Source organism: Apodemus sylvaticus, chromosome 11 (assembly GCF_947179515.1).
Source record: "Apodemus sylvaticus chromosome 11, mApoSyl1.1, whole genome shotgun sequence".
NCBI classification, from domain to species: Eukaryota; Metazoa; Chordata; class Mammalia; order Rodentia; family Muridae; genus Apodemus; species Apodemus sylvaticus.
In genome coordinates this window covers 15,706,844-15,728,941 of record NC_067482.1, presented here as the reverse complement: position 1 = coordinate 15,728,941, position 22,098 = coordinate 15,706,844, and the positions used below count along the sequence as shown (strand labels likewise).

At 42.5% G+C, this 22,098-nt stretch overlaps 2 protein-coding genes across 2 annotated transcripts; both read right to left on the bottom strand.

The window, feature by feature from the left end:
- Positions 1 to 284: 284 nt before the first annotated feature.
- On the bottom strand, positions 285 to 2,974 carry LOC127696576 (PRAME family member 8-like). Its single transcript, XM_052199391.1, has 3 exons — positions 2,688 to 2,974; positions 1,648 to 2,238; positions 285 to 852 (listed from the first exon to the last, which is right to left on the bottom strand). The coding sequence occupies exons 1-3, from the start codon at positions 2,972 to 2,974 to the stop codon at positions 285 to 287; spliced, it is 1,446 nt and encodes a 481-aa protein (XP_052055351.1).
- A 13,483-nt stretch (positions 2,975 to 16,457) lies between these two features.
- On the bottom strand, positions 16,458 to 19,147 carry LOC127696594 (PRAME family member 8-like). Its single transcript, XM_052199415.1, has 3 exons — positions 18,861 to 19,147; positions 17,821 to 18,411; positions 16,458 to 17,025 (listed from the first exon to the last, which is right to left on the bottom strand). Exons 1-3 carry the CDS (start codon positions 19,145 to 19,147, stop codon positions 16,458 to 16,460), a joined length of 1,446 nt encoding a protein of 481 aa, XP_052055375.1.
- Between the last annotated feature and the right edge of the window lie 2,951 nt (positions 19,148 to 22,098).

The window sequence follows — 22,098 nt, the reverse complement described above, 5'->3', positions numbered from 1 at the left end:
CAGAACAAAAGTTGGCAAGTCCATTACAAAGCATCTCTTAATCTGTCCTGGCAGAAGGCACTCAAAACAGTCAAGTTGTCATCCTGACTCCACAAGTCCTCTGTTCACACAGTCCAACAGATTGTTTCCCATGCCAAGCTCAGCTTCCAGGATCTCAGTTCTTGTACAGTCTTTTGTTTCCAAGCATGTATAAAGTGTCTGAAGTCACAGTCTCTGACCACCATGCATGAGAGATGTGTCCTAGTCCTGTCCTTTATTCACATCAGGAAGTCCTGAATCCATGCTCAGTGCCAGCAAAAACAAAATCTCGCACCTTGGCCATAGACACAGCGCTCACCACATTTAGGACAATTATCTGTAGCAAAGGAGATGTTCTTGGGCTGCCTTATTGCCCTGAGAGTTTCCAGGAGCTGCAGACAAAGTTGGGCAAATCTTACTCTGGAGACATGAGCCAACCTATCATAGCACTCCAGAGGGGCAGGGTATTGTTCCACATTCATCTTGCTCCAGTTGACTGTGTGCTCCAAAAGGTCCTTCGGGATGGGCATGGAGAAGCAATTGTTGTAGAAGTTGATCTTGGTGAGCTGAGAGCAATGTGTGAGGGCAGGTAGGAGGGCAATGAGCTGGGAGTCCTTCACCCTACATCCCTGAAAATCCAGAGTCTCTAGAGTATCTGCCACTTTTTGGAGGAGACATTTCATAGGCATCAGATCCAAATCTGTTAGAACCACACCTCTCATTTCCAGATGTTTTAGCTGAAAGACACTCTGGCAGTGGGAGAAGGAATCCAAGTCTGACTGTAAAAGTTGGTAGTGAGTGACAGAAAGGGAGCTCAGTGGCGTCATCAGGTGCCTAGAGATGAAGGGGACCAGAGGGTTAGTTCTGGCAAATGGTGATGGAGAGCATGGGGTGGGCTTTTCAATGTCTTAGAAGGGAACAGGGACCCCAAGCTGAGTGTTAGCAAATGATCACAGATATTATCTGAGATGCTTCCTTTTGGAATCAGCTTAGTGAAGTCAAACCCACACTTGATCTGCTGGCCATAGTCTCAAGCAGAAAACCATTATACCCTATAAAACCCAGGAAAACAAGGAGTAAGTTTCATGCCAGGAGAGTCCTGACAGGATCTAAGGACATGACCTGTGGCCTCAGTCAATGCTGCATTGCACCCTGACCTCTCCACAGTCACACATGCTATCATGCAGATGCCCACACTCCCTCTTGTCTCATGCACTCAGCCCTACTGAGGGTCAAGCATTTCACTCACGGAGAAGTAGGGGGAGAGGGAAGGCTGTGCCCACAGATCTAAGCAGACAGCTCACCTTCTCACATTGCTGCTGAGTCCCTCAAGATCTACGTACATTCAACTCTTCCTGTCCCCTTTTTGAAGGATTGTTTGCCTATGATTCCAAGAAGAATTTCAAGCCCTCCTGACCATATCTGACCTACTCCTTATCTCCCTTTTGTCCTCTGCTTCAGGCATGCTCATTTAAGACTTGGAATCACTACACATTACTTACATATTCTAAGGAGCCCCTAAATGTTTGTTCCCAGTGACTGACAGACAGGCATCCTGGACCACTAATCTTTAAAATGGAAGAGGAAAATTTGCTCTGCTAGCTGACCCAGTCCTCCATCCTTGCTCACCTGAGGACCTGATTCATGTGGTCTTTGAGGAAATGGACACCACTCATGGAGAGATGCTGGAGACAATTGAATTTGGAGAAGACAGATATGAACTCCTGGATATACTGCTCTTCTCTGTCTCCTGTCCTATTGGCAATCTTGAAGACGTTCTTGTAGAGGGGTGCCAGGAAGAGTTTGCAAAGATTTCTCATCTGCCCAAAGCAGGAAGCAAATTCGGCCAGCTTGTACAAATTCCACTGAGTGTTCAGTTCCAATTCCTCAATATGCTCTGGATGAAATATATTCAAGATCTTGCTGATAAAGTCCATGGGCATAGCCCAGATCTTCATCTTTGCACAACACAAATGTCGGGAGTCCTTTCTCTGCTGGGCCCACTTCAAGAAGGCTGCTTGTGCTTCATCAAGGCGTGCCCTGAGGCACAACTCAGCTACCACCTTCAGCTGCCTCCTCACTGCATATCTGGGAAGGACCTTCACTACTGGCTTCTCATCCAAGGGCTCTGAAGAACAGCTATCATCCTCTGTACCAGCCCATATGTTCCAAAAGGCATGGTGCACATTCCTCAGGTCCAGAACCTGAAGTTTTCCCCTGCTGAGGGTAAACACATGTCAAGTATCAGCAGCCGCGATGACCCTCAGTAAGGTTTCACTAAGTGACTCTATAGTGAAATACCCCTCAGCCTGCCAAGCTGTATATTTTTTAAACAACAGTGCAATGTGCATACATGCATGCTGCACAATTTTCTCTGAGCTGCATGTGTGGCCCTGACCACTTTCCTTCCTCTAAGTTACTCATTATTTCTCCCTAGTCCCATTATTAATGGTTTTAGGAATGGCAGGGATAGATGGGCACATTCGACTGTGAGGTTGCTTGGATCAGAGCCCTAATCCACTGATAACTGTAATTAGTCCAAGCACACAATAGCTATAAGGTTCCTGAATCACTGTCTTGTGATCCCATCAGAAGCCATTCGCAATGACCCCACAATCTCTACTGTGCACCCCACATGGTCTCTTATATAATACTTGACCTTTGCTCACCTGGGGTGAAACCCTTTAGTCAGTCGCATGTCTATTCCATCTAGCACAGCTTGCAACATTTCCAGTTTAGGCGTCTTCATCAATGCCCCCACAGGGAGACAGGGGAAAGGCCAGGCTGCCAACATTGCCTTTATGAGCTTGGTTTGTCTGCCACTGAAAGCCTCCTTGAACAGTGCTGGGAAGAGTACAGAGGGGAGATCCTCCAGAGAGGATATGGCCAAAGCCTCATATCTCACCAGAGACTGAATTGCCAGCTTCTTGAGTGTGGCTGCGCTCTGAATACTCATCTTCTAAAGTCTCGAGTCAAAAGACTCCTGCCAAGAAGTCAGAAAGGAATACACGTTCAAGACAAACTTAATACAACTTCCTCAACATTATATCAACTACTAAGCTTCTGAGCTAATTCTCTACAGTAACAGAGAAATCAATTTGCCTGTTTAACCTAAACTGGTAGTGGAAAGAGAGGCTCCCACAATGATAATGTGGAAGTCTTTATATCAAGCAAATATTCACATAATTGTCAGATCAAAATAATTTATGTAGGACCCTTTCTCAAAAACAAAATAAAATATCTCAAACCTATGCAAACAAAAAGAAACGGAGGAAACAAGCATACCAATGTAAATCCATGAGTTATGGATCAAGATTAATTCCCAGAAAACAGAATGACTTCAGTGCATTTCTACAATATTGAATCTTACCTGTGTCTTGGAAATAGAATATGTCCGCAGAGCAAATGTGTGTGTAAAAGAGGCAATGGAAAAGCTAAGGCAATACACATGAGTAAATCACATGTGTCATTTCAGCTTTATGATGTGGAAGGGTATCAAAGATACCTGGCTTACAGGTCTACAGTGTAATCCAGGGTCTCAGAAAAAATAAAGACCATTACAGTGAAGGGGAAACATGAGGGAGCATTTTCATCAGATTGTCTGATTTGGAGCTTACCTAGAGGCACATGGCCAGCTCTAAGAGAGTTGGAACAACATACAGAATCCTTGTCTCAAACAGTTATATCAGGCAAAGTAATGGAATATATACACAAGCTATCATGGGATATTATTGGTGATGAGGCGAAAATTTCATTTGCAATGAAACCCAAGATCCTCAACATGTTCCTCTTAAGGAGTCTGAATTTCTCTATATCAAACTGCATGACCCAAGGAAAAAAATGGTTTACATACCAGTTGAACAATGCAGATATGTTGCCAAATCCCAGCCGAATCAGGGAGTTTTCCAAGATGCAAGCCTCTGACTGTGATATGTGGCTCCATGGAAGCCTTTATATACATCTCTGCTTGCCCCTCCCTATTGTAGCCACACCCTTCAAACCCAAACCGGAATTGGATTTCCTGGTTTAATCTCCACCCTTTAAATTATAGATCAAAGTTGTAATCATTTCACTCATTGAATCAGAAGGGCTTGTGATAACAAATTTCCCACTCATCGTCATTAACACACACAAACACACCCAAAAGTTTTTGGATAAATAAAAAACATTCCATTTGTTAATACACCATACAACACAATGTGGGTACATTTATTCCTTCATTTGCATAAGATCTATTCAGTTTTCAAGTTGTACCAGTGACCATGTCATGCTCTGAATCCAAGGTTGTTTTAGAGGTCCAATTCTAGGAATCCTTCAGCCTCAGAAACCTTCTTATGGCTAGGATTATTGTTATGAATAACTATTTCTTGTTTGATTTTATTCATGTGACCAGAGTTTGCATCAGGTAAGGGTTTAATCGGTTTTTGATGAGAGACACGACCTAATTGGAAGATATTCCTTTTCACTGGATTTGGAACAGATTGCTATGTCAGAGACAGAAATATACATTGAAGCTCAAGGAATGAAGTGGATGCTCGGTCAATAAATTTCAGCATCAACCACTCTAGAGGTGGTGCCCGAGCATAGCTTGACCCCATTACTATACTAGCCAGGGTTCTTCATGTACTCAGATGGTCGGGAGCTACCCCACATACAGGAATTCTCCCTACAACTCTCTTTGCAGCAGACAAGATGGGGCATGCAGCAAGGATGCTGGCACATCCCTGAGATAGGATGCTCAGTCCATGGTCATGTTCATCTAAATTGTAAGCCGTAGTATTGTGTGATCTCTACAAAGCCTGCTTCCTAAATGGACGAAAGCAAACAGAAAAAGGAGGGTGTGAGGGATATGGTGCCCTTGGCTCCTAAGGAAGCAGAGAGTAAGTCAACTAGGATCAGCCAAAAAGCCTTCCTCAAGGAGATGTAATCTAGAGTGGGACGTGGGCTGAAGGGTTGCTTTAGAAAGTGTGAGGACCTGTCAATTTTCTATTCCTATCATCTATGTGGTGGCTTGAAATGATCTGTGATTACAGTTCCAGCCAATCTGAAACCCCATTCTGACCTGCTAGGGCAGCAGGCCTGTGAGGGTTATCCATTCCTATTTGTACACAAGCACCACTCCCCATAAAATCAATCATCTTAAAACAGCAGCTCTATCTTGGGTTTTGTGGCACACACCTTTAATCTTTCCCCTCAGGAGTCCAAGGTTGACTGGGTCAGTGAGTTCAAGGCTACCCTCATCTAAATAAATAATTCAAAAACCAGTAAAGCCTATGGAGTGAGGATCTGTCTTATAATTAAACCAGAGCTGAGCAGGGTAGCACAGACCTAAATCTCAAGAGAGGCAGGGGCACCTTTGATGTTGAGGCCAAACTGGACCACAGAGTAGCTTATGGGACATCTAGAGCTCTTAAACAATGAAACCCTGCCCCAAAACAACAAAACAAAGAAACACATAAACAAAGTGTAGTTTACTAGATGGCGCAGGTACAATCCTTAAAACTAGCATTAGGGAGGTAGTAGCAGGTGAACGACTAAGGTCAAGGTCAGCATGTTGTTCAGACTGAGTTCAGGAAGAAGGAGACATGTTAAACAGACCATCCCTTTCAAAAACCAACCAAATAACCAAACAACCAAACAACCCAAAATCAGACAAGCCATCAAGCAAAGCAAAAATTACCCAAAACACAATTCTAAAAGAAAATCCTCCAGAGAGCTTAAGGTCCAGTGAGAAGGCCCAAAGAGCAATAGCACTTGCCGCCCAAGTAAGTGCTGAGTTCAGTAATGGGGCCCTCGGGTGGAAGGAGAGAAACCACTGCAGTTTTGAGTCCTCCCCCATCTACACGCATGCTCTGCTGCTGGTACACCAATACGCAAATGAAGCAAGACAGTTATCAAGTACAGAACAGCATGAGAGCTGATCCAGGAAGGTGGTGAAATAAAGCTTCAGGAGACTGAAGAAGGATGGCTCCAAACTGACTCTAACCTAGCCGACATAATGTGATTCTGTCTCACCCAACCAAATACCAGTAATTGTAGATCAGTGGTAAATAGGCAGCTCAGTCTCTTGTCCTAGTTTTCATGAATGAAACCCAGTGAAGGTTCTAATCCCGTTGGTCAAGAGAAAACAGGTTTCTCCAAAGAACTAAGGATGTCTCTTGGGAAAAGCAAGGAGAAATCCATACTGGAAAGAAAGAATTTCAGTGTAAATTGGGTCCAAGGTAAAAGAGACATTGAGCTGGATGGCACTGATGCTCAGGGAATTATGGAGCCTAGGGGCTACCACTCACCTTGTTAAGTTACTCAGCACTATAGTTCTTAAAGGAAGAGTTAAAAGTACCTCCGGTCAAAGATAAAGATAATGACTCATTTTTACTGAGCCTGATAAATTTCCAGACTTAGACACAATGTAGGCTTTTGCCAAAACACCCAAGGGTGGGAAAGGGGCTTTGTTCAGGTCCAGGCTTTGTACTCAGTGGGAGGGAATAGATTCCAGATCCTATTATATTCCTGCAAGCTTATTTGGAGAGATTTTCTGTGATTGACCTGTGTCCCTCTGCGGAGCATGTGCTGGGTGTCCTTGAAGAAGTTCATGCAAAGGGTGGGGGCACAGTAGATTCTTATGTTTGGTCTGCATGGTGTCTCCTAAGTGCTAGGAGCCCTGTCCTGGTGACTTTGGCCTTCTGTTGCATGATTGTCAGAGTAGGAGGTTGGGGAGCCTGGCAGGTTTTTTTGTTTTGGTTTGTTTCTTGTTTGTTTGTTTATGTGACTTCTGCCCTTGAGGGTTTCCTCTGGACTTGACTGAGGATGCGATCCTGCTGCTAAGCCCTGTTCTTTCTCTGGCCAACATACTCCAGCCCCTTTGCTGATCTGGTGCTCTGAGATATTATTCTGGTAGCTTGCTGCCCTCTACCACCAATGAATGTGTAGCAGCTGCTTCACAGTTGTGACCTTAGAATTTAGCCACTCACATCTTCCTTGAACACACAATTCCTTTCGGTTGTCACCCCTGAGCTACACCTGTAGGAACTTGGAAGGAACATTGTGTGACTCAGAACACCTGTTTGCTGCCCAAAGCTGTGCGCTACCATTAACTTCCTTGATTGTCAATTGGATTTAACAGGCAGAAGCCACAGACTACAGGCTTGGAATCCAGTGGAACTTCTGAGAACGGCTTCTCCCAACATTTTCTTCAGAAATTTGGCTATCACAGGACACTGGCAACAATTAGGCTTGATCCTCAACCTGTGAATATCTGGTAACTTTCTTCCAGAAGTGCCTAGTGAGTAATCTCAGGGGCAGGCTTGCCAGTTCTAAGGTTGTGAAGAAACTGTCCTTAAGACTGGGGCTCACCTTAAGGAGTCACTGGCCTTCTCCATGTTGCAGGTGCTCTCATAATCAAGAGTGATACAGCTCACAACCTTCAAGTTTCTAGGACTGTACTATATTACTTCTCACATTTGGATACTGAAATCCTTTCCTGTATTGAACTCCAGCACTAATTTTATGGCTGCCTAGATGAAAGAGTTTCCATCTATAACCTAGGCTACATGCAAAGTAAAGAGTCCATACCTCTGCATCCTTGTGTGGTAAGAGCCTTTTACCTGTCTAGCTCCTGTCTTGTTGGCTTATCTGTAGACTATGTGCCAAGCTGATCCTTGATCATGTTTACCTCATATTTACTGAATGTATGGTTCAGCAGTTAAGAGCACTGGGGATACCGGAGACAGAAGCTGCAACATATAAGCAGGCAAATGAACCGGATGTATTCGTTAGAGAATCCAGTACTCTAAAATGCTCAGTTATATCTCCATCCCCATTACATTGCTTTTCCTTTACTGAAAATAATTTTTTCATAAAATGTGTTGTAACCCAAGGAGAATGAAGGAGAAGGCCCTGGTCCTGGAAAGGCTCAATACAGCAGTGTAGGGGAATATCAAGACAAAGATAAAGGAGGGGTTCGATTGGGGAACAGGGGGAGGGAAGAAGTCTAATGGGACTTTTGGGAGGGGGTGATCCAGGCAAGGAGAAAACATTTGAAATGTAAATAAAGGCCAGACAATGATGGAGCACACCTTTAATCCCAGGACCTGGGAGGCAGAGGCAGGCAGATTTCTGAGTCCTTAGCCAGCCTGGTCTTCAGAGTGCATTCCAGGACAGCCATGGCTCTACAAAGAAACCCTGTCTTGAAAAAAACAAATCCAAAGCCCTCCTCCAAAAAGAAAAGTAAATAAAGAATACATCTAATTTTAAAAAAAGAAAAGAAAAGAGAGGAAAAAGAAAAAAATGTGCAGTGGGCAGAGAGTAAAATAAAATATAAACTTAGCTATTTATATATGTAGCATGATGTCTGACTGAAACAACATTGTTTGAATAATTTACATATATTAATTATCAGGTATAAGTATATACTAACAGTAGCCACAAAGCTTCACAATCCTCATTACATTAATGTATATCAAAATTAGCATATTTAATGATTTTTAGTGTAAATATGAGGCTTAAGAAAACATGTTGCTACCATATTTCAGATAGAATGTGTTTCTATTTAGTTTGCAGTAGGCAACATTTAACTCTGAAACATATCTAGCTCCCTATCTATCATTTCTTTGGGTTTTCATTAATTCATTTGTGTATTCGCTTTACCACCTGATCACATCCTGAAGTTGCTTTCTTCCCATAACTACCCTGTGACTCTTTCCCCCTCATTTCCTGCTCCCATTCTCTCCAGAGAAGAAGAGGCACACATGCCCTACCCCCAGCAGTTTCCACAATGCCCTGGCACACCAATTTACATCAGCTCTAAATACATCCGTGCCCACTGGGGCCAGACAAGGAAGCCCAGCTAGGGGAAAAGTTTCCCATGGAAGGCCATGAAGTTGAATAAGAGAAACCCTGCTGTCTGGTTTTTATGAGACATGCAATAAGCCCAAGATTCGCATCTGCTCCATATGTCCAGGGAGCCTAGGTGTAGACCTTGCATGTTCTTTGATGGTGGGTGGTTCAGTCTCTGATAAACCCCAATGAGTCCAGGAAACTTGGTTCTCTTGATCTCCTTGTGTTAAATTGACACCATCTGACTCCCTCAATCCTCCTTTTGACTTTTCCCCAACTCTCTCTGAATTCTGCCTAATGTTTTGCTGTGCAAATCCTTCTGGTGCTACCAGATGCTGGATGAAGATTCTTGTATGACAGTTATGCTAGGATTCTGTTCTTAAGCACAACCAAGTATCATCAAGAGTGTCAGAGTTTGGCTTTCTGACATGGGTTAATCCTCATGTTTCTCCAGTCTATAGTTGGCTATTCTTTCAAACTCAGCTCCAGGTTTATACCTGCACATATTGTAGGCAGGGAAAATTTTAGATGGAAGGTTTTGTTGGTGGGTTGGTGTTACCTTCCCCCCACTGGAAATCCTGCCTGACTGTACAGAGCCATATTGGGGCAGTCTTGCACTTGGTCAGAGTTTGACTTTGGTCAAGGTGAACTTCTCCCAGTTAGCCAGGATCCTCCTCCACCCAGGGTGGAGCGCTCGAAGTAAAGGTTAAGTTCATTGTTCCTCCAGTTCTAGGAATTCCTGAATTAAGCAGGTGACCCACCCAGCTGCCGGAGCAGTCAAGACGAGGACCTCCACGAGAAGCTAGACAACTTCCACCGGAACTCAGCCTGGAGTCTGGGGGGAAGGGTTTGCCCAAACTGTTAAAAGGTCTGGCGCCATTAAAGTTTCCGGCTTTGATCAGTGAACATTGTCTTAGCCGCACTTCTTTTCGCCCCTCTTCCCTATTTATTCCTCAGCTTCTGTTCCAGAAACCCACTTCGTAATAGCTGCAGGCAGCTCTGGAACCCTACATAATTGGCGCCCAACGTGGGGCAACCTGGTACGGGAGAATTTCCTGAGGTAACCCTATCCAGCGAAGCTTCGCAGAAAAGGTGAAAACGAATGGTATCCGCACGGTAAGCAACATAGAGGTCAAAACTAGCGCTAGTGAATATCGTGTCTATCGTTGTGAGTGCAGAAGGGACACGGTTTTTCAAGCAAACTGTGTAGGCCCGGCACAGTGGCTGCTTGGGTTGAAAAGATAGGAAAATATGGGGAAGGAATTTGGTAGGCATTTGCCCAAAGCTCGTAAGAGCTGATTTCGGCGAAAAGAAAGGGGTTTTTAAAAAATAGGCATATGTCCACAGCCTCTAAGCGCTGTTTGAAGAGAAAAATGGATGTAATTGCTTAACAAGTGCGCTTAACTTTCTGTGTATCTTTCCGTGTTTGTCCCGGTGCACCGACTGTTTGTCTATGTGTATGTTTATGCCCTCTCTGTGTTTTTGTGTGAATGACTCTTTCATGTTAAAAAGAAAAATTGGTAAAGATTTCATCTGCTGGTAACCTCTTGAGCCAGCCACAGTTTGTGTGGGGATTGATTCAAAGCCACACCGCGACAGCGCAGCTCACTCAAGAGGCAAGCATGGCTGGGGAAAAAGCCGCTCTTAAAAGCCCAGAAACCTCAAGATTTGGGAAGACTTTGGTTTGGCTTGTGAAATTCATGTAGTCGCTTTATACTTGTTTCTAATTGGTTTTAATGGTATAAGGCTTTACATTTCTTGACTAAAGAGTTATAAATTAATTGGTTATTATTTAAAAGGTATAGTGTTATTAACAAAAGTTAGGTTAAAGCTGGTAGTTTAGGGTAGTCGCCATTTTTAAACAACACGTGGCATGATGCAATCCAGGAAATACAGGCCTTTAAGATGCTCCTAAATTGGCATGGTGTTTCATGTGAATCTTGGCCTGGAGATTGGACTTAATGAAGATTAAGATTTAAAATAATGTCTCTTTAATAAGTTACACTGTCATACACTTGAACATAAGAACTGGCAGACAAACCTTGTGCTGTAAATATGTGTTTGCCATTGATTTTAAAGAAAATAGATTGTTTTAAAATTGGGATTTGCTTCCAAAATTACAATTGTGCTCTAATATTACAAGAAAACATTGAGTTACAATAAAAATCAGTGTGTCATTGGCTGCAGATTTCAGTTTACAGGCTCATAATTCTTAACATTTTGTAATTAAGATAATTTTGAGAGTGATGCAGCTATGGGTTTTAGAGGCCCATTGCCACTTTTCCACAAGTTTATAGGCTACAATGGTAGGAGCAAAATTTAACCCTCCAAGATTAAAAAGGAGATCTCTGTGGAATTGTATTTGATATCAAGTAGGTTCGTTTGACCATGGAATTACAGGTTTCTTTTGTTTAATCCTCAAAACACAGGTTTGGGTCTGGTCTTAGATAAAAGGCTCAGATCTAGTCCTTGCCAAGGACTAAAGGTGGATCCTAGGGCAGATAAATAAAAAAAAATGTGTTTTGTCTCTGTTTCAATACTAGAAGTTAAGATCTTAAAATTTTCAGTGTATAATGTTCATAGAATGTTTGTTACAGGCCCTTGCTCCTATGGACTTTTAGAATTTTTAGGTAAATGGCTTTCAAAGGTTGTTAAGATATATTAATTGGCTTTATCATATTTACCTCATTTTAAGCTTGCCACAGAAGGTCTTAAACCTCTGTTTTCAAGGTAGGAAACATTTGTTCCTTGCTTCAAGCAACAATCAAATTTATTATTAATGGTTGATCTATTACATGGCAAGCATTTTTAGGCAAAATTAATAATTGTTATCCAAAAGATAATTTGTACTATCAGATCACATGTTTATTCCTTTGTTTCTCCCTGCTTCAACACAGATACCTGAATTGGGTGCTATAGCAGCTATTTTTAAGATGTTAAAGGTCAAGCTTTTAATAATAGTAGATATATATAGCTCATGGTTTATAATTGCTTAAAATTGGTCCATTTTTAATACTGCTAATTCTTAATTTCTACAGTTTATGCAAATGTGATTCAAATTTCTAAGAACAAAGGATATGTTCTCTAAATGACTGTCCTTTAGGTATTTGAAATAATTTTATATTTGTGCACATCAAATTATAAAGATTTGCTCTTGATGTCCTCAATTTCTACCTCTACCACGTAATGGTGTTAATCCTAGAGGACTTAGTTATTACAGATAAATGATACTCATTTCTAATTTAGAAGATTAAAAAATATGTGCATGTGACTAATGATTCATTTTTAGGCTGTCTAGTTGCAACTGCTCTAACAGAAAAAGCAACTAAAATGCTATGTTTATTTTATATAATTACATAGTTATTGCCTATGTTATGGTTTATACTTTGTGTTCCAACTCAAATTAATAAAACAATATCTTCTTGGAAGAGAGAAGAGAGGGGAAATTGTGTCCCTGTGCATATAATTTAAATTATGCTTGCATGTTTTTAAGAAAATTTTAAAATTTGGATGCCAAGAAACTCCTTGCTAAATGTATATGACATCTTGTAATTAGACATATTGATGTCTAGGTGAAATGAAGGAATTCACTTATTAACATATGCCATGATCCTGATTTAATATTGGGGAAGGCATGTCCCCTATGTTTTTTCCACAGAATGCTGCAGAAGATATGCTGACTGTGTGCTTGCTGAATGCCCAGACCATGGTAACATAAGAGCTATATTGGGTATATATTCTTGACTTACCTCAATTGTCAAAGGTCCCAGGTTAGATAAATTGCCTAGCTTCAAGCTTTTAGACTTTGTGGGACAGAACATGGAGACTGTTAAGCTAGCTTAGGAAAAATTAATCTAAAGAAGAGTTAAAATGACTCTTCTCCTTATTGTGTTCAGCTGACTCAACCATAGACTGGTCTAGAAATAATTCCAATATTGAAGATTCCAATTTTGAAGATGGCTAACAATCTTCAGCCAGCTGTGTTAATTTAACATATAGTCTCCACTTTTCCTGAGAAGTAACAGCTTATTTCTTTATACACAAGGCTACCTCTCCCACCTCAGAGGCCAAGCTTTGGGTCCTTAAAGTTGTTAATTTGCAACTGAATTGGATACTTCAGGGACAAGTTAATCCTATTCCACCTTTAACTCTTGACCTTGTCTGTTAAGCAGACTGGCTGTCTACACCCAGGCTCACCTGGATGGAGAGATTGCATGTCTGTTAAAGACACTTGCAGACCCCCCTGGCTTCAAAACTTACACAAGTGGATCTCCAAAGAGGGAGCCACATAGAACTCAGATCTATGTGTGTTTGTTTATGAACAAACATGGGTACCAGTGAGACGTGCGAGGCAAAGCACTGCTGCATGGGGAGGTGAATTTCTGCTTCTGAGTCCCCAGGAAGTACACCTAATTGCATAGGGGTTAACGTCGAGAGGCTGTCCTTAAAATAATAAGGGAGCCTATTACCCCTCCTCTGAAAAAGACGTTATACAATATTTAAGAGGAATTATGGTCAATGCTTCCCCTCCTGGTTAAGGCCCGCCTTCTTATGAAGGATATTTATCCACTTGTTTTCTATCTCCTCATTTTCAAATTAATAAAAAAAGGAGGACATGTACAGAGCCATATTGGGGCAGTCTTGCACTTGGTCAGAGTTTGACTTTGGTCAAGGTTAACTTCTCCCAGTTAGCCAGGATCCTTCTCCACCTAGGGTGGAGCGCTTGAAGTAAAGGTTAAGTTCATTGTTCCTCCAGGTCTAGGAATTCCTGAATTAAGCAGGTGACCCACCCAGCTGCCGGAGCAGTCAAGACGAGGACCTCCAAGAGAAGCTAGACAACTTCCACCGGAACTCAGCCAGGAGTCTGGGGGGAAGGGTTTCCCCAAACTGTTAAAAGGTCTGGCGCCATTAAAGTTTCCGGCTTTGATCAGTGAACATTGTCTTAGCCGCACTTCTTTTCGCCCCTCTTCCCTATTTATTCCTCAGCTTCTGTTCCAGAAACCCACTTCGTAATAGCTGCAGGCAGCTATGGAACCCTACACCTGACTACAGGAAGTGGCCACTTTCAGTCTCCCTATCCCCAGCTCCGGAGTTTCCAGCCAAGGTCACTCCCATATACTCCCAGGAGCCTGCCCCATCCTGTGTGTCTGTCTTGTACCTGAGATGCCCCCAAATGGATTGTATTTCTCTCTCCCAGCACAGTGGAGGCGGCTCCTCCCAACACACTTGATTTCCATACCTCTCTTTGTGTCCCATACCAGCACCCATACAGTTCCCTCTGATCAACCACTAGTAATATAGATTCTATTTACCTTAACCTAGTGAGATTCAATCATCTTACCTAGGGCCCTAATCTTACTTAGTTTCTTTGAGTGTTTGGATTGTAGCATGCTTTTCCTGTAGTCTATGGGTACTATCCATGTATTAGTGAGTACATAGCATGCACAGTCTTCTGGGTCAAAATGACCTCACTAAGAATGGATATTTTCAAGTTCTATCTATTTGCCTGAAAATTGCATTATAATCCTTATTTTTAATATATGATTAGTATTCCATGACAGAAATGTACATGATTTTCCTTATCCACTCTTCAGTGAGAGACAGGTGGTGTGCTAACAGTTTCTGGTTATTATGAATAAAGGTGCTATGAATGAAGTTGAGCAAGTGTCCTTGTGCTATGGCAGAACAAGTTTTGAGTTTATGGCCAGGAATTGTATAACTGGGCCTTGAAGTAGAATTATTTGTGATAATCACCCAGCTTGATTTCCAAATATGGTGTGCAAATTTACACACTCACCAGAAATGCAAGATTGTCTCCCTTGCTCCAAATCCTCACCTGCATGTGCGCTCATTTCAGTTTTTATCCTAGCCATGCTCATGTGCATAGGAAGGAATCTTAGACTCCTTACAATTTGCATTTTCCTAGGAATGTTGGATATTTCCTTAAGTATATCCTGGCAATTAGAGCTTTCCTGTTGAAAATTCTTTGTTGAATTCTGTACTCCATTTTTATTTTAAATGGAGTATTGGGTTTTTGATGTCTAATTTCTTGAGGTATTTACATTGTTTGATATCAACCCTCTGTCGAATGTACAGCTGGTGAAGATATTTTTGCCATTATTTAGGGTACTGTTTTGACCTACTGATGCTGTATTTGCCTTACTGAGTATTTCTACTTTCTTGAGGTCACACTTGAAAAGTTTTGGTCTTAGTGCCTGATCTATGGGTGTTCTGTTCAGGAAGTGTCACCTTTTACAATGAGTTCAAGAGCCCTGACATTATTAATGATATTCTCTAAATAGAATCCTAGAATAACTATCTTTTGAGAGGTTTCACCCAGCCACTGACCAAAACAGATGCAGAGACCCACAGACAAATATTAGACAAAGTTCAGGGAATCTTGTGGAAGACTAGAGGGAATATTGAAGGAGTCAGAGAGTTCACGGACACCAGAAGAAAACCTACAGAATCAGCCAACCTAGTCTCATAAGGGCTCAAGGAGATTGAACCACTGGAGCCCAACACTAGCTAGGCTGCTGCTCAACAACTAAGCTCAATTAATACACCTGAAACTTCACATATTCTCTTCACAGTGTGCTGTAGGGGATGATCATTGGAGACACACACAACTCAAGCAACTTCTGTTTAATAAATTAGTTCATTTTGTGAAATATTTGTGAAATTTTTTAAGACTTTTTCATTTTGGTGTATATGCATATGTATTGTGCATAATGTGTAAAAGCCAGGATCCACAGATATCTGAAGAGATGGACCTACCACATGAAGCTTGAGTTCCAGCTGGAGGCATCTGATGATAAAAGTGCTGAAACCAAACTTTGGCCCTCTTTTCTAGCAAAATGTACTATTAAAACAGGAGTCACCTCCTTTAATACGTGGGGTTTGGCTTCTTTGATTGGTTGTCTGTCTGTAGAGCATGAAAGGAGTTTGCTGTGGGCAAGCATGGAGCAAGTTCAAAGGTTCAAAGCAACAAGACCTGTGAAGTTCATTAGCAGGCAGGGAGAGGAGGGATGGGAAGGAATAAAAAAGAAGTGTGAGAGACATGTAGGTTGTTCTTATGAATTCTTCTTCAGCACATGCTAACCTAGAGATCCATATGTGAATCACCTTAGCTTATAACATTATCCATGTACCCAGGATTTTGAATCATTACATGTCTGGCATCCATGTGTTCATTTTGACTCTCTCCAGAGGGTATTTGTTGCAGAATGATTAAAGGTAGATACTTTATGCTAGTTACACACCAGGAATGACATCTAAAAGAAGAAGCCTGGTTCTGTTTATTGACTTGACATTACAGTACAGAACAAAAGTTGGCAAGTCCATTACAAAGCATCTCTTAATCTGTCCTGGCAGAAGTCACTCAAAGCAGCCAAGTTATCATCCTGACTCCACAAGTCCTCTGTTCACACAGTCCAACAGATTGTTTCCCATGCCAAGCTCAGCTTCCAGGATCTCAGTTCTTGTACAGTCTTTTGTTTCCAAGCATGTATAAAGTGTCTGAAGTCACAGTCTCTGACCATCATGCATGAGAGATGTGTCCCAGTCCTATCCGTTATTCACATCAGGAAGTCCTGTATCCATGCTCAGTGCCAGCAAAAACAAAATCTCACACCTTGGCCATAGACACCGCGCTCACCACATTTAGGACAATTATCTGTAGCAAAGGAGATGTTCTTGGGCTGCCTTATTGCCCTGAGAGTTTCCAGGAGCTGCAGACAAAGTTGGGCAAATCTTACTCTGGAGACATGAGCCAACCTATCATAGCACTCCAGGGGGGCAGGGTATTGTTCCACATTCATCTTGCTCCAGTTGACTGTGTGCTCCAAAAGGTCCTTCAGGATGGGCATGGAGAAGCAATTGTTGTAGAAGTTGATCTTGGTGAGCTGAGAGCAATGTGTGAGGGCAGGTAGGAAGGAAATGAGCTGGGAGTCCTTCACCCTACAACCCTGAAAATCCAGAGATTCTAGAGTATCTGCCACTTTTTGGAGGAGACATTTCATAGGCATCAGATCCAAATCTGTCAGAACCACACCTCTCATTTCCAGATGTTTTAGCTGAAAGACACTCTGGCAGTGGGAGAAGGAATCCAAGTCTGACTGTGAAAGTTGGTAGTGAGTGACAGAAAGGGAGCTCAGAGGCGTCATCAGGTGCCTAGAGATGAAGGGGACCAGAGGGTTAGTTCTGGCAAATGGTGATGGAGAGCATGGGGTGGGCTTTTCAATGTCTTAGAAGGGAACAGGGACCCCAAGCTGAGTGTGAGCAAATGATCACAGATATTATCTGAGATGCTTCCTTTTGGAATCAGCTTAGTGAAGTCAAACCCACACTTGATCTGCTGGCCATAGTCTCAAGCAGAAAACCATTATACCCTATAAAACCCAGGATACCAAGGAGGAAGTTTCATGCCAGGAGAGTCCTGACAGGATCTAAGGACATGACCTGTGGCCTCAGTCAATGCTGCATTGCACCCTGACCTCTCCACAGTCACTCATGCTATCATGCAGATGCCCACACTCCCTCTTGTCTCATGCACTCAGCCCTACTGAGGGTCAAGCATTTCACTCACGGAGAAGTAGGGGGAGAGGGAAGGCTGTGCCCATAGATCTAAGCAGACAGCTCACCTTCTCACATTGCTGCTGAGTCCCTCAAGATCTAAGTACATTCAACTCTTCCTGTCCCCTTTATGATGGATTGTTTGCCTAGGATTCCAAGAAGAATTTCAAGCCCTCCTGACCATATCAGACCTACTCCGTATCTCCCTTTTGTCCTCTGCTTCAGGCATGCTCATTTAAGACTTGGAATCACTACACATTACTTACATATTCTAAGGAGCCCCTAAATGTTTGTTCCCAGTGACTGACAGACAGGCACCCTGGACCACTAATCTTTAAAATGGAAGAGGAAAATTTGCTCTGCTAGCTGACCCAGTCCTCCATCCTTGCTCACCTGAGGACCTGATTCATGTGGCCTTTGAGGAAATGGACACCACTCATGGAGAGATGCTGGAGACAATTGAATTTGGAGAAGACAGATATGAACTCCTGGATAGACTGCTCTTCTCTGTCTCCTGTCCTATTGGCAATCTTGAAGACGTTCTTGTAGAGGGGTGCCAGGAAGAGTTTGCAAAGATTTCTCATCTGCCCAAAGCAGGAAGCAAATTCGGCCAGCTTGTACAAATTCCACTGAGTGTTCAGTTCCAATTCCTCAATATGCTCTGGATGAAATATATTCAAGATCTTGCTGATAAAGTCCATGGGCATAGCCCAGATCTTCATCTTTGCACAACACAAATGTAGGGAGTCCTTTCTCTGCTGGGCCCACTTCAAGAAGGCTGCTTGTGCTTCATCAAGGCGTGGCCTGAGGCACAACTCAGCTACCACCTTCAGCTGCCTCCTCACTGCATATCTGGGAAGGACCTTCACTACTGGCTTCTCATCCAAGGGCTCTGAAGAACAGCTATCGTCCTCTGTACCAGCCCATATGTTCCAAAAGGCATGGTGCACATTCCTCAGTTCCAGAACCTGAAGTTTTCCCCTGCTGAGGGTGAACACATGTCAAGTATCAGCAGCCGCGATGACCCTCAGTAAGGGTTCACTAAGTGACTCTATAGTGAAATAGCCCTCAGCCTGCCAAGCTGTATATTTTTTAAACAACAGTGCAATGTGCACACATGCATGCTGCACAATTTTCTCTGAGCTGCATGTGTGGCCCTGACCACTTTCCTTCCTCTAAGTTACTCATTATTTCTCCCTAGTCCCATTATTAATGGTTTTAGGAATGGCAGGTATAGATAGGCACATTCTACTGTGAGGCTGCTTGGATCAAAGCCCTAATCCACTGATAACTGTCCTTAGTCCAAGCACACAATAGCTATAAGGTTCCTGAATCAGTGTCTGGTGATCCCATCAGAAGCCATTCGCAATGACCCTACAATCTCTACTGTGTACCCCACATGGTCTCTTATATAATACTTGACCTTTGCTCACCTGGGGTGAAACCCTTTAGTCAGTCGCATGTCTATTCCATCTAGCACAGCTTGCAACATTTCCAGTTTAGGCGTCTTCATCAATGCCCCCACAGGGAGACAGGGGAAAGGCCAGGCTGCCAACATTGCCTTTATGAGCTTGGTTTGTCTGCCACTGAAAGCCTCCTTGAACAGTGCTGGGAAGAGTACAGAGGGGAGATCCTCCAGAGAGGATATGGCCAAAGCCTCATCTCTCACCAGAGACTGAATTGCCAGCTTCTTGAGTGTGGCTGCAGTCTGAATACTCATCTTCTAAAGTCTCGAGTCAAAAGACTCCTGCCAAGAAGTCAGAAAGGAATACACGTTCAAGACAAACTTAATACAACTTCCTCAACATTATATCAACCCCTAAGCTTCTGAGCTAATGCTCTAACAGTAACAGAGAAATCAATTTGCCTGTTTAACCTAAACTGGTAGTGGAAAGAGAGGCTCCCACAATGATAATGTGGAAGTCTTTATATCAAGCAAATATTCACATAATTGTCAGATCAAAATATTTTATGTAGGACCCTTTCTCAAAAACAAAATAAAATATCTCAAACCTATGCAAACAAAAAGAAACCGAGGAAACAAACATACCAATGTAAATCCATGAGTTATGGATCAAGATTAATTCCCAGAAAACAGAATGACTTCAGTGCATTTCTACAAGATTGAATCTTACCTGTGTCTGGGAAGTAGAATATGTCCACAGAGCAAACGTGTGTGTAAAAGAGGCAATGGAAAAGCTAAGGCAATACACATGAGTAAATCACATGTGTCATTTCAGTTATATGATGTGGAAGGATATCAAAGATACCTGGCTTACAGGTCTACAGTGTAATCCAGGGTCTCACAAAAAAAAAAAAAATAAAGACCATTACAGTGAAGGGGAAACATGAGGGAGCATTTTAATCAGATTGTCTGATTTGGAGCTTACCTGGAGGCACATGGCCAGCTCTAAGAGAGTTGGCACAGCATACAGAATCCTTGTCTCAAACAGTTATAACAGGCAAAGTAATGGAATATATACACAAGCTATCATGGGATATTATTGGTGATGAGGCTAAAATTTCATTTGCAATGAAACCCAAGATCCTCAACATGTTCCTCTTAAGGAGTCTGAATTTCTCTATATCAAACTGCATGACCCAAGGGAAAAAAATGGTTTACATACCAGTTGAGCAATGCAGATATGTTGCCAAATCCCAGCCGAATCAGGGAGTTTTCCAAGATGCAAGCCTCTGACTGTGATATGTGGCTCCATGGAAGCCTTTATATACATCTCTGCTTGCCCCTCCCTATTGTAGCCACACCCTTCAAACCCAAACCGGAATTGGATTTCCTGGTCTAATCTCCACCCTTTAAATTAAAGATCAAAGTTGTAATCATTTCACTCATTGAATCAGAAGGACTTGTGATAACAAATTTCCCACTCATCGTCATTCACACACACAAACACACCCAAAAGTTTCTTGGATAAATAAAAAACATTTCATTTGTTAATACACCATACAACACCATGTGGGTACATTTATTCCTTCATTTGCATAAGATCTATTCAGTTTTCAAGTTGTACCAGTGACCATGTCATGCTCTGAATCCAAGGTTGTTTTAGAGGTCCAATTCTAGGAATCCTTCAGCCTCAGAAAACTTCTTATGGCTAGGATTCTTGTTATGAATAACTATTTCTTGTTTGATTTTATTCATGTGACCAGAGTTTGCATCAGGTAAGGGTTTAATTGGTTTTTGATGAGAGACACGACATAATTGGAAGATATTCTTTTTCACTGGATTTGGAACAGATTGCTATATCAGAGACAGGACTATACATTGAAGCTCAAGGAATGAAGTGGATGCTCGGTCAATAAATTTCAGCATCAACCACTCTAGAGGTGGTGCCGGAGCATAGCTTGACCCCATTACTATACTAGCCAGGGTTCTGCATGTACTCAGATGGTCGGGAGCTACCCCACATACAGGAATTCTACCTACAACTCTCTTTGCAGCAGACAAGATGGGGCATGCAGCAAGGATGCTGGGACATCCCTGAGATAGGATGCTCAGTTCATGGTCATGTTCATCTAAATTGTAAGCCGTAGTATTGTGTGATCTCTACAAAGCCCGCTTCCTAAATGGACGAAAGCAAAAGGAAAAAGGAGGGTGTGAGGGAGATGGTGCCCTTTGCTCCCAAGGAAGCAGAGAGTAAGTCAACTAGGATCAGCCAAAAACCTTCCTCAAGGAGATGTAATCTAGAGTGGGACGTGGGCTGAAGAGTTGCTTTAGAAAGTGTGAGCACCTGTCAATCTTCTATTCCTATCATCTATGTGGTGGCTTGAAATGATCTGTGATTGCTGTTCCAGCCAACCTGAAACCTCATTCTGACCTGCTAGGGCAGCAGGCCTGTGAGGGTTATCCATTCCTATTTGTACACAAGCACCACTCCCCATAAAATCAATCATCTTAAAACAGCAGCTCTATCTTGGGTTTTGTGGCACACACCTTTAATCCATCCCCTCAGGAGTCCAAGGTTGACTGGGTCAGTGAGTTCAAGGCTACCCTCATCTAAATAAATAATTCAAAAACCAGTAAAGCCTATGGAGTGAGGATCTGTCTTATAATTAAACCAGAGCTGAGCAGGGTAGCACAGACCTAAATCTCAAGAGAGGCAGGGGCACCTTTGATGTTGAGGCCAAACTGGACCACAGAGTAGCTTATGGGACATCTAGGGCTCTTAAACAATGAAACCCTGCCCCAAAACAACCAAACAAAGAAACACATAAACAAAGTGTAGTTTACTAGATGGCGCAGGTACAATCCTTAAAACTAGCATTAGGGAGGTAGTAGCAGGTGAACGACTAAGGTCAAGGTCAGCATGTTGTTCAGACTGAGTTCAGGAAGAAGGAGACATGTTAAACAGACCATCACTTTCAAAAACCAACCAAATAACCAAACAACCAAACAACCCAAAACCAGTCAAGCAATCAAGCAAAGCAAAAATTACCCAAAACACAATTCTAAAAGAAAATCATCCAGAGACCTTAAGGTCCAGTGAGATGGCCCAAAGAGCAATAGCACTTGCCGCCCAAGTAAGTGCTGAGTTCAGTAATGGGGCCCTCGTGTGGAAGGAGAGAAACCACTGCAGTTTTGAGTCCTCCCCCATCTACACGCATGCTCTGCTGCTGGTACACCAATACACAAATGTAGCAAGACAGTTATCA

What these genes read in the sequence shown, in the direction of transcription:
- LOC127696576 (XM_052199391.1), bottom strand. Translation starts at nt 2,974, where the DNA reads ATGAGTATTCAGAGCGCAGCCACACTCAAGAAGCTGGCAATTCAGTCT. An exon ending in ACTAAAGGGTTTCACCCCAG is followed by an intron (nt 2,239 to 2,687) that starts GTGAGCAAAGGT and finishes GTTTACCCTCAG; the next exon opens with CAGGGGAAAACTTCAGGTTC. An exon ending in CACATGAATCAGGTCCTCAG is followed by an intron (nt 853 to 1,647) that starts GTGAGCAAGGAT and finishes CTTCATCTCTAG; the next exon opens with GCACCTGATGACGCCACTGA.
- LOC127696594 (XM_052199415.1), bottom strand. Translation starts at nt 19,147, where the DNA reads ATGAGTATTCAGACTGCAGCCACACTCAAGAAGCTGGCAATTCAGTCT. An exon ending in ACTAAAGGGTTTCACCCCAG is followed by an intron (nt 18,412 to 18,860) that starts GTGAGCAAAGGT and finishes GTTCACCCTCAG; the next exon opens with CAGGGGAAAACTTCAGGTTC. An exon ending in CACATGAATCAGGTCCTCAG is followed by an intron (nt 17,026 to 17,820) that starts GTGAGCAAGGAT and finishes CTTCATCTCTAG; the next exon opens with GCACCTGATGACGCCTCTGA.